Source organism: Aquarana catesbeiana, linkage group LG04, assembly GCF_042186555.1.
Source record: "Aquarana catesbeiana isolate 2022-GZ linkage group LG04, ASM4218655v1, whole genome shotgun sequence".
Classification (NCBI taxonomy): domain Eukaryota; kingdom Metazoa; phylum Chordata; class Amphibia; order Anura; family Ranidae; genus Aquarana; species Aquarana catesbeiana.
In genome coordinates, this window is record NC_133327.1 from 668,795,525 (window position 1) to 668,812,513 (window position 16,989).

The 16,989-nt window shown below is 49.1% G+C and overlaps 1 protein-coding gene across 5 annotated transcripts in view; it reads left to right on the top strand.

Annotated features, from left to right (window-relative positions):
* The first annotated feature begins 2,665 nt into the window (after nt 1–2,665).
* Nucleotides 2,666–16,989, top strand: part of EML6 (EMAP like 6) — a 262,319-nt gene continuing 247,995 nt past the window's right edge. For all 5 annotated transcript variants that reach the window (XM_073628575.1, XM_073628576.1, XM_073628577.1 and 2 more), the window contains exon 1: nt 2,666–2,983. In XM_073628575.1, coding sequence (XP_073484676.1) covers nt 2,787–2,983 — 197 coding nt within the window. In that variant the 5' untranslated portion in view covers nt 2,666–2,786. The remainder of the gene's footprint in view (nt 2,984–16,989) is intronic.

Sequence of the window (16,989 nt, forward strand, 5' to 3'; positions counted from 1 at the left end):
ATTTTCACAGCTCTTACTGTGAAGAAACCTTTCCGTATTTGGAGATGAAATCCATTTTCTTACCCTAGAAGGTGGTGCTGGTGATCCGGGGTAGGGCTCCTGGAAGCTGCCCCTCCACCTGCTGCAGCTTGTCATGATACCGGGCCGTTGCTTCTTCTCCTGGCTCAATGGGAACTGTGTCCTAAGTCCCGATTGGCCAGGGAGTCCTAAGACTCCTCCCTAGGCCAATCGGGTCTCAGGACCCGCTTCCTGATTGGCCGGGAGGAGAATCAGGAAGACAATAGCGAATATTCATTTGCTTTTGTCACACAACTGGGTGGGCTTAGGGCACAGTGCTCTGTGCCCTGAGCCTACCCTTTTTTGTAGCCAATTAGAGCTTTAGGCTCTAATCATGTGCTTCAAAAGAAAAAAAAAAAAACCCATTGAAATCCATGCGTCCTGGGCCCTGCATGTAGATTAGGGGTCAGGCGCATGGATTAGGGGGGCCGCCACTGCTCTGCAGCATGGTGGTAGGACCTAGGCTTTCCTATCCAGGTTGTGGCTGATTTTTAAAGTGGAAGTTCACCTTAGAATTACTCTAGAACATTAAACAGCTATATAACACACGTACCCGATAAATACACAGCACCGCGTTTGTATTCTGTCCGCACTCCGGTTGTCCACCAATCAGCTTTGGAACCTGCTGGCCATTTACCGCCATTAAACTCGGTTTAGATTGAATTCAATTAAACTGTGTCGATCAACCCGGGCAGAAAATGATCGATTGTGTTTCATCAATTGACAGCACTGTAATTGCTCAGATTATATGATGGAAACATAAATGCGATCAATAATTTATTATCATATATTGCGATCATATCTGAACTATTGATTAAGATCCACTTCGCCGTGTGTTGTTCAAATGAGTTGCTGACTATAAATCAACTATTCTTATTGAAAGTGGTCGATCAAAAATAAAACTGATCATTTATCGAAGCGACTACAACCACCATTAAGGAATCAGAAGGGAAGTTTTGGCTATTCATTCGGTTTCTGAGTTGATTGTTTTGATCAAATTGCACATTGATCAATCAATCAGATAGAAAAATCAAAGCACGTATGGCCACCATACAGTCAACAAAAGTAGAACATGCTGCATATAGGCGATATAGGGCAGTCCGTCGATTTCAGTCTGGCCGCTGTACGTCACGTGGGACAAACAAGGCAAAGTAGCTCATGCACCTTTTTGAGCATCAAGCTTCGTGCGTTCGCCGCACGTTTTTTTTTTTTTCATGCAACAAAAATGCGCCTTTTTTTGTGGCGTTTGGGGTTCCATTAATAATGAATGGCAACACAAGCGCATTTCAGCGCTAAGGAGTGAACACCTAACACCTTTTATTTTACACCCCAGTTTGTTTTATTGATTTATATTATTTTATACCTTACATTTTTTTTATGATTGATTTATTTTATACCTCATTATGTTTTATCGATTCATTTTATTTTACACCTCCATTTGTTTTATTGATTTACTTTATACCTTAATTTTATTGCTATATTTTATACCTTAACCTGTTTTCTTGATTTATTTTATTTTACACCTCGATTTGTTTTCTTGATTTATTTTATACCTTCATTTTATTGATTTACTTTATTTTACACCTTATTTTTTTTATTGATTTATTTTATACCCTAATATGTTTTATTGATTTATGTTATACCTTCAATTTATTGATTTATTTTATTTTATACCTCAGTTTGTTCCATTTTTTTTTATTGTATACCTTAATTTTATTGATTTATTTTACACCTCGGTTTGTTCCATTTATTTATTGTTTACTTTAATTTTATTGATTTATTTTATTTTACACCTCAATTTGTTCCATTTATTGTATGCCTTAATTTTATTGATGTTTTTTATACCTTCAATTTTAAATGATTTTATATCTTAAATTGTTTATTGACGTTATTCATTTTACACTATTTATTTTCAGAACCTAGAATCCATTTCACGGGCTATCCTCTGACAATGCCCCATTGCACACCTTGTCAGGTAAACTCCTCTACCTGCCCGCCAACAAATCTCCTCAGACCAGTTCTCTAACTATCTCTCTCAACGGCAAAAAAACGATCAAGCTAGGAGATAAATCCTGACTAACTCCGCACGGAACTCTGGGAATTGTAGTTTTCTTTGCCTGCCCCGCAGCAGCCTCTATACAATAGCTACATGTCTTAAAACTACAACTCCCAGAATCCTTTAGAAGGGAGCAGCTGGTGCCTTGCCCGCTTGGCGTCGCCGTTTCTATGCGATGTGCTCCTTTCCCCTAGCAACTACGCCCAGCCCTATTCTTCAAGCTCGGCTACGGCAGAGCATCGGCGTAAGCTCCGTGTTGCAGAGGGGGCGCTACGCTGACGCAGCCGCCGCCGCCTGTGATTGAAGCGGAGTGTAATTATTTCACCTCCGGTGGTTTAGGCGAAGATTAGCGGAGCCGCAGCGTCTGCCGATAACGGGGCCGTTAGTTTTGTGTGGTATTTGTGGTGTCGGTCCTCTCGGTCTCCCGGGCTGTGATTGATGGGGATGCTGCAGTGAGGATGCTGGCGGCTCCCTAGGGACGGACATTGAGCACCCCCTCCCCTCCCCCCCTCTCGGTCGGTGATCCCCTCCCCCCCCCCCCCCCATGCCGGTCCCGGGGCGGTGAGGACATCCTCCTCCATGGAGCTGTGCCAGGACAGGGGATTATGGTGGCACTAGACTGAGGCTTCCCTGCTGGAGGAGGAGCCGGACACCGGCCATCTCTGCACCGATCATGGCGGACAGGACGGCTCCGGGGTGTCAGCTCCGCCTGGACTGGGTCTACGGATACCGGGGACACCAATGCCGCAACAACCTCTACTACACCGCCGGGAAGGAGCTCGTCTACTTCGTGGCCGGGGTCGGGGTGGTCTACAACACCCGGGAACATGGGCAGAAATTCTTCCTGGGGCACAACGATGACATTATCAGGTGGGTGCAAGAATGGGGGAGGGGGCATCACACAGGTGGGTGCAAGAATGGGGGAGGGGGCATCACACAGGTGGGTGCAAGAATGGGGGAGGGGGCATCACACAGGTGGGTGCAAGAATGGGGGAGGGGAGGGGGGCATCACACAGGTGGGTGCAAGAATGGGGGAGGGGAGGGGGGGGGCATCACACAGGTGGGTGCAAGAATGGGGGAGGGGAGGGGGGCATCACACAGGTGGGTGCAAGAATGGGGGAGGGGAGGGGAGGGGGGCATCACACAGGTGGGTGCAAGAATGGGGGAGGGGAGGGGGGCATCACACAGGTGGGTGCAAGAATGGGGGAGGGGAGGGGGGGGGCATCACACAGGTGGGTGCAAGAATGGGGGAGGGGAGGGGGGCATCACACAGGTGGGTGCAAGAATGGGGGAGGGGGCATCACACAGGTGGGTGCAAGAATGGGGGAGGGGGCATCACACAGGTGGGTGCAAGAATGGGGGAGGGGGCATCACACAGGTGGGTGCAAGAATGGGGGAGGGGAGGGGGGCATCACACAGGTGGGTGCAAGAATGGGGGAGGGGAGGGGGGGGGCATCACACAGGTGGGTGCAAGAATGGGGGAGGGGAGGGGGGCATCACACAGGTGGGTGCAAGAATGGGGGAGGGGAGGGGAGGGGGGCATCACACAGGTGGGTGCAAGAATGGGGGAGGGGAGGGGGGCATCACACAGGTGGGTGCAAGAATGGGGGAGGGGAGGGGGGGGGCATCACACAGGTGGGTGCAAGAATGGGGGAGGGGGCATCACACAGGTGGGTGCAGGAATGGGGGAGGGGGGGGCATCACACAGGTGGGTGCAAGAATGGGGGAGGGGAGGGGGGGGGGCATCACACAGGTGGGTGCAAGAATGGGGGAGGGGGCATCACACAGGTGGGTGCAAGAATGGGGGAGGGGGCATCACACAGGTGGGTGCAAGAATGGGGGAGGGGAGGGGGGGGGGCATCACACAGGTGGGTGCAAGAATGGGGGAGGGGGCATCACACAGGTGGGTGCAAGAATGGGGGAGGGGAGGGGGGGGCATCACACAGGTGGGTGCAAGAATGGGGGAGGGGAGGGGGGGGGCATCACACAGGTGGGTGCAAGAATGGGGGAGGGGGCATCACACAGGTGGGTGCAAGAATGGGGGAGGGGAGGGGGGGCATCACACAGGTGGGTGCAAGAATGGGGGGGGGGCATCACACAGGTGGGTGCAAGAATGGGGGAGGGGGGGGCATCACACAGGTGGGTGCAAGAATGGGGGAGGGGAGGGGGGCATCACACAGGTGGGTGCAAGAATGGGGGAGGGGGCATCACACAGGTGGGTGCAAGAATGGGGGAGGGGGCATCACACAGGTGGGTGCAAGAATGGGGGAGGGGAGGGGGGCATCACACAGGTGGGTGCAAGAATGGGGGAGGGGAGGGGGGGCATCACACAGGTGGGTGCAAGAATGGGGGGGGGGCATCACACAGGTGGGTGCAAGAATGGGGGAGGGGGGGCATCACACAGGTGGGTCCAAGAATGGGGGAGGGGAGGGGGGCATCACACAGGTGGGTGCAAGAATGGGGGAGGGGAGGGGGCATCACACAGGTGGGTGCAAGAATGGGGGAGGGGAGGGGGGGGCATCACACAGGTGGGTGCAAGAATGGGGGGGGCATCACACAGGTGGGTCCAAGAATGGGGGAGGGGAGGAGGGGGGCATCACACAGGTGGGTGCAAGAATGGGGGAGGGGGCATCACACAGGTGGGTGCAGGAATGGGGGAGGGGAGGGGGGGCATCACACAGGTGGGTGCAAGAATGGGGGAGGGGAGGGGGCATCTCACAGGTGGGTCCAAGAATGGGGGGGGGCATCACACAGGTGGGTGCAAGAATGGAGGAGGGGAGGGGGGCATCACACAGGTGGCTCCAAGAATGGGGGGGGCATCACACAGGTGGGTCCAAGAATGGGGGGGCATCACACAGGTGGGTGCAAGAATGGGGGAGGGGAATCACAGAGGTGGGTGCAAGAATGGGGGGGGCATCACACAGGTGGGTCCAAGAATGGGGGAGGGGGCGCATCACACAGGTGGGTCCAAGAATCTGACCTGGGGGGGGGGCATCCGAATGGGGCTGGTGGGCTGCAGACTATCCAAGATGTGGCTTTTGCTATCTCTGCTGTAGCTCTAGACTATGTCTGCTGGGGCTCTAGGGCTAGGCTATCTCTGGTGTGGCTGGAATCTGTCCTATATTTAGCATCCTTGTGTGTGAAGGCTGAGAAATTCTGATTCAAGTTGTATAGAGAGGGTTCTGCAAATATAATAATTAGAGGGATGAGGATTTACAGGGAGATCAGAGTCACTTTACTGTCTGATCAGAGATGTGCAACTTCCAGTCTGATTGACATTAGTGGCCCCCAGACAGTGTCATATGTGCCACCTGTGGCTCTAGGCTCTATCTCTGATGTGGCTCCAGGGCTGGGCTCTATCTCTGGTGTTTTAGGCTACCTCTGATGTGGCTCCAGGGCTGGGCTCTATCTCTGGTGTTCTAGGCTATCTCTGATGTGGCTGCAGGCTCCATTGTATTAACTGCACCAACCGGGACTTGTGGTTGGGACATGGTATTTACATAGAAATCTGTTCACCTGTAGAGGGCGCCACAGGTGTGATGAGCCAGAAGACAGTTTTTACAACAGTAAAAATGATCAATCCGGTGTTCAATGTTACTTTGTGGTCAGTGTTATTGTGTTACAATGTTTTTACATTTTGAATACATTTTGTTACCATGTATTGTGTTTAGTGATCATTTTAGAACAGTCATTGAAGACCAGTTCACACCAGAACACGGTGCTGGAAACCCACGTTCCGTGCGCATTTCCTGCAGTGCAGTTGCGATTGGCTGCGGGTGTCAATTCCTAGTGTGAACCGGCCACAGAAGATTCTGAAGTGTGAAGGTTGATGGGAACAGGGGCACGCTGTGGTGTGGGAATGGTGGGCACTGGAAAATCCATCAGTTCCTATAGAAAGTCCTTCAAGTCCCTCCTTTGCAATCACACCTGAAAATCCCCCACTATAGGTTCCCATTCACTCAACATACCTAAAATTAGTTTTAAAATATTTCTTATCTTTTTTAGTTTTTTTTTTTGGAGCAGGTTGGTACATAGGATGGGCAGCACAGTGGCTAAGTGGTTAGGACCTCCCCTACCAGCACTCGGGTTATCGGTTTGAATCCCAAACATGGCACTACCTGCTTGGAGTTTACATCCCTGTGCCTGCGTGGGTTTCCTCCCACACTCCAGAGATATGCTGGTTAGACACTTGAAGAACGATTTTTTATTTATTTATCTTTTTTAGTTTTGATTCATTATTTACATAACTTTGTTTAGTTAAATTAGTTTAATTCACTTTCAGATTCATTTTGTTTATTCAAAATTAGAATCAATTCAAACTTTTCTAACTGCATTCGAATTAGAATTTATTCTATTCGAAATTTGAATTTTGAAAGATGGTTATATCTTTTCTGTTCTATTCTATTGTTTTTTTTTTCTGTTCTATTCTTTTGTTTTCTAATCTTTTTCTATTATATTCTTTTCTATTCAAATGTATTTAATAATTACTATTATTGCTAAGCAGGAACACGGATCTCTGCCTTCTCACAGTACAAGCACCTCCCCCACAGTTAGGAAGCACTCCCTAGGAACACATACTGACCCTTTGATGGCCCCTGATGTTTAACCCCTTCCCAGCTAGTGTCATTAGTACAGTGACAGTGCATATTTTTTTAGCACTGATCACTATATTCGTGTCACTGGTTCCCAAAAAGTGACAGTGTCTGATTTGTTCGCTGCAATATCACAGTCCTGCTATAAGTCGCTGATCGCCGCCATTACTAGTAAAAAAAAAAGAAAAAGAAATTCCAAAAATATATCCTATAGTTTATAGACGCTATAACTTTTTTGCGCAAACCAATCAATGTACGTTTATTGGTGTGTTATTTCTGGTAAAAAACAAAAAAACAAAAACATGTGGCAGAATACATATTGGCCTAAATTGATGAAGAAATTTAATTTTTCTTTTCAGATTTATTTTTTATTGGATATGTTTTATAACAGAAATAAATTAAAAAAAAATAAATAAATAAATAAATAAATAAAAAAAATATATACATATCTTTTTTTTTTTTTTTTTAATTAAAACCGCAGAGGTGATCAAATACTATAAAAAAGAAGCTCTATTTGTGGGAAAAAAAGGACATACATTTTATTTGGGTACAGCGTCGAACGAGGGCACAATTGTCAGTTAAAGTAACACAGTGCCATATCGCAAAAAATGGCCTGGTCATGAAGTGGGATAAACCTTCCGGGGCGGAAGTGGTTAAAAAACGCACTGCAAATGCTCACACTGCCAGCGCGGGGGGCGTCTCACAGATGCTGCTTGCAGGACTTTTTTTTGGCGTCCTGCCAGCCCAGCACCCCAGTGTGGAAGGACTTCGCTTTCACACTGGGATTGCAGATGAGGCTTTTTTCAGGCGCTATTTTTAGCGCTAAAGCGCCTGAAAAACATCTCCCAGTGTGAAAGGGGTCTTACTGGCTGGATCACCAGATGAAAATAAGACCCCTTTTACACTGGGGCCGTGGCCGCGTTAGCGCTAAAGCTCCGCTCGTTTTAGCGCTTTAGCGCTGTTTAACCGCTTGCTGCCGGCCGACCGTCAAATGATGGCGGAGCGGTGCAGCTCTTGTTCTGGGACGACGTCATATGATGGCGTCCCAGAATGGGCGCGCAAAGCGGTGATTGCGGCCGCGCCGTGTTGCTGGGACACGGTGCGACCCCGATCTGTGTAAAGAGCTGCGTCCGCGGCTCGTTAACCATGTTATCGGCTGTGTCCAATCACAGCCAGTCACATCTAAAAACGGAGATGCCGGTAATCGGCTCTCCTCGCCTTACACTGAGTGTCATCTCCTCACAGGGGGACATGTAGGAATGTAATCAGTGCTGATCATCAGTGCCCTGATTACAATAGTGAAATACAATGTCACAATACAGTGCCCACCAATGCCAGCATATAGTGCACACCAGTGGAAACAATCAGTGCTCACCACTGCCCACAAGTGCCACCAATCAGTGCCCATTAGCCATGCCAGTCAGTGCTGGCAATCAGTGCCGCCTATCAGTGCTGCCCATCAGTGTTGCCAATCAGTGCCACCCATCAATGCCCATCAGTGCCCATATGTACCGCCCACCAGTGCCACCTATCAGTGCCCACCAGTGCCGCCTATCAGTGCCACCTAACAGTGCCCATCAGTGCTCATCAGTGCCACCCATCAATGCCCACCAGTGCCGCCTATCAGTGCCACCTAACAGTGCCCATCAGTGCCACCTATCAGTGCGGCATATTAGTGCCACCTCATCAGTGCCCATAAGTGCCACCTCATCAATGCCCACCAGTTCAGCCTACCAGTGCCCATCGGTGCCACCTCATCAGCGCACATCAGTGAAGGAGAAAAATTACTTAGTTACAAAATGTACTGACAGAAAAAAAAGTAAAAAACATTTTTTTTTTCAAAATTTTTGGTCTTAAAAAACCCAGCAGTGATAAAATACCACCAAAAGAAAGCTCTATTTGTGTAAAGAAAATGATATAAAATTTGTTTGGGTACAGTGTAGCACGACCGCACAATTGTCATTCAAAGTGCAACAGCGCTGAAAGCTGAAGATTGGCCTGGGCAGGAAGGAGGTGTTAGTGCCTGGTAGGAAAGTGGTTAAGCGCTGCTTTTCGGCCGCTTTTCGGCCGCTAGCGGGGCGCTTTTAACCCCAAAGAAGGGCATAAAAACTCCCGTGTTGCGGCGCTTCGGAAGCGCATTCATTCCAATGGGCAGGGCATTTTGGGAGCGCTAAATACAACACTCCCAAACCGCTGCAGAAGATGCCGCTTGCAGGACTTTTCCTCGCTCAGTGGAGCGCTGGGCCGTGGAGGGGGCGGGAGCAGCCGGCTCAGGCTTTCAGTGGCTCGCTGAGAGGCTGAGCTGGGTGGTGGTCCAGGCATGTGGGGCGGATTCCTATCATATGGCTGCAAACTTGCACGAGCCTGAACCGGCTCTGTGACGTCAGCTGACAGCGGGCTTCAGCCCCCACGTCAGCTGAAAGCAGGTCACAGGAGTTGTAGAACGATCTGCACCCCTGTGATCTCCAGGAGAAGCACAGGCAAATGAGCTTCGGCTGTACTTCTCCCTTTTAATACTAATCCTTTAAGTTATGCAATGTAAAGGGAAACATGTAATATAAAGGAGGTGTAAATGTAATCACAATACGTAGTGCTTGGAGACCAGTCCTTAGCATCACATGGAAACCAGCAGTAAATGGTCAGCTCTGATAGGTAGGTGGTTGTGAAATGCAGGGAGTGCTTTGTTTGCTTCTCTTTGTTCTTACAGACGACTTCCATGTTCTACAGGAGAGGCGGTGCGGAGTGATCTACAAATATGGGGCTCCAGGGGCTTCATTCATATTTGCTGTACCGCTTATCCCTCTGAAAAGCGATCCATGGTGGACTGCATTTCAGAATGTGGTTTAACACACGTTCAGGAGGTGCTTTTGACTTTTTTTTTTAACTTTAACTTTTTATTTTTAAAGAGTATCTCCACTTTTGAGAAAAAAAAAAACATTCCCCTCTGGGTGATCTCTGTACATTGCAGGGATTTTAGCAAACTTTGTTGCAGATTTTTTTTTTTTTTGTTATAAGTGAATCTGTACAGGAGTGGTTTTATAATATAATAATCAATCAGCTGCTGCAACTTGCAAGACTCTAATGAGGAAAATGGCAGGGTCTGCATCCCTTTAGATGTGATTTCCTATTTGGAGCATCTCACCAAAAATGACATTTTTGTTGCAGGGGATGCCAAAAATTCTGACTTTTTTCTTAGGCTTCTAGGGAAAATCAGTCAGCCAATCACACAAGCAGGAAATGGCATTTCTGAGGGGGGGCGCTCTGTATAACGTCTGTGTACAGAACGTCTCCAGGTTGCCATATTCCATTTTTACAGAAAACTATTGAGCTGCAGATTGAAAGGGGAAAGGTCATTATTCATAATATTCAATTAAAATATGACTTGAGTTGCTGTTGTAAATGCTATAACGTTTTGGTAATTTTCTTCCCTGTTAAAAGTGGAGTTACCCTTTAAATAACTGAATGTCTGTCAGTTTTACATCACAGGACCATGCCGCAACTGTAAGCTGAGCTTTTGGTTCACAGTTGCAGTGCGGCCCCATTGAACTCAATGGGCAGGTTTGACAGGCGGTGCCACCTGTCAGACACTGCACCTCGAGTTAAAAATGCAGTGGCCATGAAGCAAAGCATTGTGGCTATGACACTACCTTGTCTGGCAGTGTTGTTCCAATTCGGGTGGGCAGCCAGGGGGCAGTAAAACCGTGACTCAGCCGCCCCCCTTTTTTTTTTTACTGACCCCCCCCCCCCTTTTTTTTTTTTCTTTTTTACTGCCCCCTCCAGGTAGCCTTATTGCACAGATACAGATTGCACATTACACAGATGGTGTACAGAACGCCCCCAGAAATTAAATTTCCTGCTTGTGTGATTGGCTCACTGATTTTCCCAGAGATGCGGTGGCTGCAATAGTTTTCCTTTTTTCAGGGTGGATATAAATCAATGATTTTTAAAAAATCCGATTTTTTTTTTTTATTATTTAAATCCGATTTTTATTGATTTAAATCAATTTTTAAAATTGTTAGCACTTTTATTTTAATAAAATACTTTTGGAGTAAAAATCTTATCTAAAGATAGTTTTCTATTTTATGATACAATAATAATTTAGTTTATTCAGCATGAAATGGAGCTTAGTTATGCAGTATGAGGCTGTATATTCTGCAATATTTACATTTTTAGTAAACTCATTCAATGAATCCAAGCTCTACAAGCTGAGATAACATGCACTGCATTGATGCATTCACACAATTTCACGGTCACCATGAGATAAAACAAAGTTCAGGAATATTCCTTTTCCCATTGTTTTGCAAATCTATGTACACTACAAACTGTACGATTGAATCGGTTCTGAGATCGCTGTTTTACTAACCTGACAACTTATTCCAAATAGGAAACCTTCATTTTGATTGCAAATATTAAAGATTCTAACTACCAGCAAGAATAAGTCATTACATTTAAAGAGCACCTGTCATTTCAGACCCATCATGGCAGCGCCTGTTAGCGGGGCATCCACTCACCTGCTGCCGCCACGAACCCCACCTTGTTGTGTCACTGCCGCATCACCAGCCGTCCCATTAAAGTGAATGGAACTGTCGGTGAGCCAACAGCGGGTCAGAGGAGGAGCCACTGCAGGACAGAGATGACAGTTGCTCTTTAAAAATTATGATTTTAAATCAAGCAATTTTACCAGTGATTTAATTCATGATTTAAAATTGTGGCTTAAATCAACTTGATTTAAATCAAATCCACCCTGCTTTTTTCCCCTCTGTTTTCACCTGGTGATCTGGCCAGTAACACACCTCCTGTATTAGAGCGCCCCCACTCTGGATGAAGGAGCACAGGGGGCACAGCAGACAGCAGCATTGTCAGTCTGGGGGAAGGGGAGTGTTTGGATGAACTAGCAGATTTAGATGCACTAACAAATAGAAGCCAAACTCCAGCTCACGCTTTATAATCAGTTACAGCAAACTGTTGTTTTTCCTTTTTGGGATAAAGTTTTTACACAAATAAAAGCTGATCGTTGTAAGAACCCCTGTCCGTGTTTCAATAGGTTGCCTTGACCCACTAACTGCTACATCTGCAGGGCAGCTTTTTCTATTGAAAAACAACAGACTTACTGACAGGATCACCAGGTGAGCATAGAAGAAAGAAAGCCTAAGAAAAGGAAACAAATGCAGTCATCACATGTAAGAATTGGTAAGCTGCAATATAATACATGTTTGCTTTTAGGTTTAATACCTCTTTAAAGGAGTAGAGCCAAAGCTCATTGGCTGTACTTCTCTTGTGGATCACAGGAGTGCGGTTCGTTCTGCACTCCTGTGTCCCGTTTTCAGCAGACGGCAGGCTGAAGCCCGCCGTCAGCTGTCACAGAGCTGGTCCAGGCAAGATTGTGACATTGAAGTCGGGATCCGCCCACATGCCTGGACTGGCACCCGGCTCATCCTCTCTGCGAGCCGCTCCCGACCCCTCCACAGCCCAGCACTCCAGCGAGTTAACAGTGTTAGAGCCAGTGGGGCACAGATACTGGATCCACCTAGGGAAGTACGATTCTGCAAAAAAAAAAAGCCCATACATCTCTTTTAAATTGACTTGTATACAGGGTGTAGTAGGTGGGTGGCTAGCTGGCATACTGCTGTCGGTGGCTGGCTGGCATACTGCTGTCGGTGGCTGGCTGGCTGGCATACTGCTGTGGGTGGCTGGTGTGTCCTCTCTGATCCAGCCGTTCCGTGGCATGCACCGTCTGAGGCGAGGGAGGTGGTGGCCTCTCCTCTATCCTGGTAGGAGAAGCAAGGACTCAGTCAGAATGTCAGAACATTTGCAGGCCCAGTGCGCGGGTGCGCGTGGTGTAACATACGTAATGACGTCATGTGCCACGTGCCTCCACACACTGGGCCTGCAGTGCAAAACCTGGCTTCTTCTACCCGGGCCGGTGACATAGTGGACCCCAAAATGATGGCCGCGGCGGCAGGGGGAGACCAATATCGGTAAGTTTGTGACCAATACCTATTCTTTAAATAAAGTGAATACCAGCCCCTGATAATCGGCCACACCGATAATTGTTCGACCCCTAATACAGGGCACATTTGTTGTCATCTAATTAGGCAGTTTTTAGATTGTGAGTGTGCGGTAAAATAAACAGCTTTACAGGAGCAGATAAAGGTGTCATTAAATTGTATGATAACTTGTACTGTCTGCCCTTATGTTGTAAAGTTCTGCGTAAACTGTTGGCCCTATATACTGTACATCCTGTTTAATAATGAAAGCCATAACAACCCCTGGTGAGCGCAGAGGGGCTGATCAGCGAGAGAGTCCGCTCTCTAACACTCGCTCTTCTCGGTTCCATGATTTATGCAGCCGTGACATTTAGGGGATGAATAAGATAAATGTGAAAGTAGTAGGAGATTATACAAGGATGATTTTAAAGCTGTTTGTTCTCTCCGGTGTTCCTATTTCCTTCTGAATGACACAACACTCATGGAGGTTGGAGAGCCAAAGGGCCCGAAATCTAACCCTCAGGTTATCTGGCTTAGAGTTCAATTTATTTTTAATGCCAATATTGAGGAAAAGACTAAAGTTATATAATAAAATAATGTGTCTGGGTGAAAAAAGAAGTAAAATAATCAGATTCACACCCTCATGCAGTACTATTTTGTTCAGCATGCACTGCAAACACACACTGGTGTGAACTGACAGCATTGGAAACGGAGTACAGGCATACCCCATGTAGTCATAAAGATACAATGTTATAGACGCTTTCTAATACAGTTCTAACTATACAAGTGCCATAACTGCTTTTGCTTAGTTTCATAAATGTTCTTTCTTAACCTTCTTATAAAGTGCGACCATGCATCTCTTCCTCCTGATAGTGGGGATGGGGGGGGAGGCCTCTGTGCCGACACACACTGCACCTGTATTCCATAGTCTGTTCAGCCTGAAGCAAGATGCAGGCTACGCTTGTGTTCATGATTGGGAGGGGGTTGGGGGTGTGCTAAAGGCAGGCCGTGATTGGGAAGGTGCATGTGCCAGAGGCAGGCCGTAATTGGGAGGGGGCACGCACCAGAGGCAGGCCGTGATTGGGAGGCAGCGTGCGCCAGAGGCAAGCCACAATTGGGAGGGGGAGCACGCCAGCGGTAGGCTGCGATTGGGAGGGGGAGCACGCCAGAGGTAGGCTGCGATTGGGAGGGGGAGCATGCCAGAGGTAGGCCGCGATTGGGAGGGGGCGGGCGCCAGAGGCAGGCCACAATTGGGAGGAGGTGCGTGCCAGAGGTAGGCCGCGATTGGGAGGGGGAGCGTGCCAGAAGCAGGGAGCGAATGGGAGGGGGAGCGCGCCAGAGGCAGGGAGCGAATGGGAGGGGGAGCGCGCCAGAGGCAGGGCTCGATTGGGAGGGGGAGCACGCCAGAGGCAGGGAGCGAATGGGAGGGGGAGCGCGCCAGAGGCAGGGAGCGAATGGGAGGGGGAGCGCGCCAGAGGCAGGGCTCGATTGGAAGGGGGAGCGCACCAGAGGCAGGGCGTGATTGGGAGGGGGAGCACGCCAGAGGCAGGGCGTGATTGGGAGGGGGAGCACGCCAGAGGCAGAGCGTGATTGGGAGGGGGAGCACGCCAGAGGTAGGGCTTGATTGGGAGGGGGAGCACGCCAGAGGCAGGGCGTGATTGGGAGAGGGCACCCGCCAGAGGCAGGGCGTGATTGGGAGGGGGAGCGCGCCAGAGGCAAGGCACAATTGGGAGGGGGAGCGCGCCAGAGGTAGGGCTTGATTGGGAGGGGGAGGACGCCAGAGGCAGGGCACGATTGGGAGGGGGAGCGCGCCAGAGGTAGGGCTTGATTGGGAGGGGGAGGACGCCAGAGGCAGGGCGCGATTGGGAGGGGGAGAGCGCCAGAGGCAGGGCATGATTGGGAAAGGGCACCCGCCAGAGGCAGGGTGCGATTGGGAGCACACCAGAGGCAGGGCGCGATTTGGAGGGGGAGAGCGCCAGAGGCAGGGCATGATTGGGAGAGGGCACCCGCCAGAGGCAGGGCGCGATTGGGAGGGGGAGCGCGCCAGAGGCAGGGCATGATTGGGAGGGAGAGAGCGCCAGAGGCAGGGCATGATTGGGAGAGGACACCCGCCAGAGGCAGGGCGCAATTGGGAGGGGGAGCGCGCCAGAGGCAGGGCACGATTGGGAGGGGGAGAGCGCCAGAGGCAGGGCATGATTGGGAGAGGACACCCGCCAGAGGCAGGGCGCAATTGGGAGGGGGAGCGCGCCAGAGGCAGGGCACGATTGGGAGGGGGAGCGCGCCAGAGGCAGGGGACGATTGGGAGGGGGAGCGCGCCAGAGGCAGGGCTTGATTAGAAGGGGGAGCACGCCAGAGGCAGGGCATGATTGGGAGAGGACACCCGCCAGAGGCAGGGCGCGATTGGGAGGGGGAGCGCGCCAGAGGCAGGGCGCGATTGGGAGAGGGAGAGCGCCAGAGGCAGGGCATGATTGGGAGAGGACACCCGCCAGAGGCAGGGCGCGATTGGGAGGGGGAGCGCGCCAGAGGCAGGGCGCGATTGGGAGGGGGAGCGCGCCAGAGGCAGGGCTTGATTAGAAGGGGGAGCACGCCAGAGGCAGGGCGCGATTGGTAAATCTTCTGGAGGTCAAGTGGAGCATCTATAGCGTGTCTTTATAGGCCAAAAGTGTATGTGTAGTGCCCCCCTTTGTGGGTTCACTACACATGTATATAAAGTATGATTCGATATCCCCTATTGGGAAGTGAATAGAATTTCCAATTACATTTAACTGATTTGCATTTACAGGATCATTATTTCTATCATGCCTGTATTCCCTCCAAGATTGTAAGCTCTAATGAGCAGGGCCCTTGGATTCCTTCTGTATTGAATTGTATTGTAATTGTACTGTCTGCCCTCATGTTGTAAAGCGCTGTGCAAACTGTTATACCCTATATAAATCCTGTATAATAATAATAGACCTTCAATATTACTAGCTGAGCTGAATCCTGTCTGGCCAGCAAAGAGTCAATGTTTTTTTGCCCTTTTCTATAACGTAACATTTATTAAGGCTCACCAGGGTACTCCGGTAATTGGTGGTGTAATGGAGCTTAGCGGTGGCAATGCTGTGCTGTCTAGTCTGGCGGCGCAGTGTGAGTCCAGCACATAATCCTCGGTGTCCTGCCGCACTAAGTCACTTCAATGTGTGCCGCCTGACCTTTTATCCCAGAGACTTTCTTTCTTCTTTTGTCACAATGGCAGCACTTACCCAGGCATGCCTGCACCTCCTATAGCATTAAATACATTGTACATCACATAATATAAAATACAAGCACTGATTAGGAATAATTCACAGTAGGCCTGGAGAGCTTTTTTTTTTTTTTAATACTGCCTCGTTGATACCTGTTTATTTACAATGGACCTATTTCCATGAATCACTCCATTCAGTGTTGCATCATTCAGTCATTGGATTTCAAGGCAGTTGCATTTATTTACACAACTGATTGTATAATGACCAGAAATGAAGCTCATTATGCCAAATGATGTTTAAAAAAAACAGTTTTGTGTTGATTTACTAAAACCAGAGCACACAGAATCTGGTGCAGCTATCTGCTTCTAACTTCAGCTTGTTCAGTTAACCACTTAGGCTGGCTTCACACCTATGCGAATTCAGTGGCCGCTGGTGCTCAAAATTTTTGGGTGGGCACAAACAAACTGAAAAAAAAAAAAACATCAATTGCAGCCACTGTGCCCATCAAACGCAGCCACTGTGCCCATCAAACACAGCCACTGTGCCCATCAAGCGCAGCCACTGTGCCCATCAAGCGCAGCCACTGTACCCATCAAGCGCAGCCACTGTACCCATAAATTGCTGCCACTGTACCCATAAATTGTCGCCACTGTGCCATCAAACGCAGCTACTGTACCCATCAATTGCTGCCAGTGTGCCCATCAATTGTTGCCACTGTGCCCATCAATTGCTGCTACTGTGCCTCATCAATTGCTGCCAGTGTGCCCCATCAATTGCTGCCAGTGTGCCCCATCAATTGCTGCCAGTGTGCCCCATCAATTGCTGCCAGTGTGCCCATCAATTGCCGCTACTGTGCCCCATCAATTGCTGCCAGTATGCCCATACATTGCCTCTAATGTACCCCATCAAATGCTGCTAGTGTGCATCGCCCGGGAGCCACATCCAATTTGCATAGCAGGAGGATATGACCGGCTCTCTATGGAGCCGGTTCACATGTCTCCGGGGCGGCTTCAGAGTGCACTGCACAGAAACGCTGTGCGTCTTCGCCTCCATTTCAGGGCCGAATTAAGGCA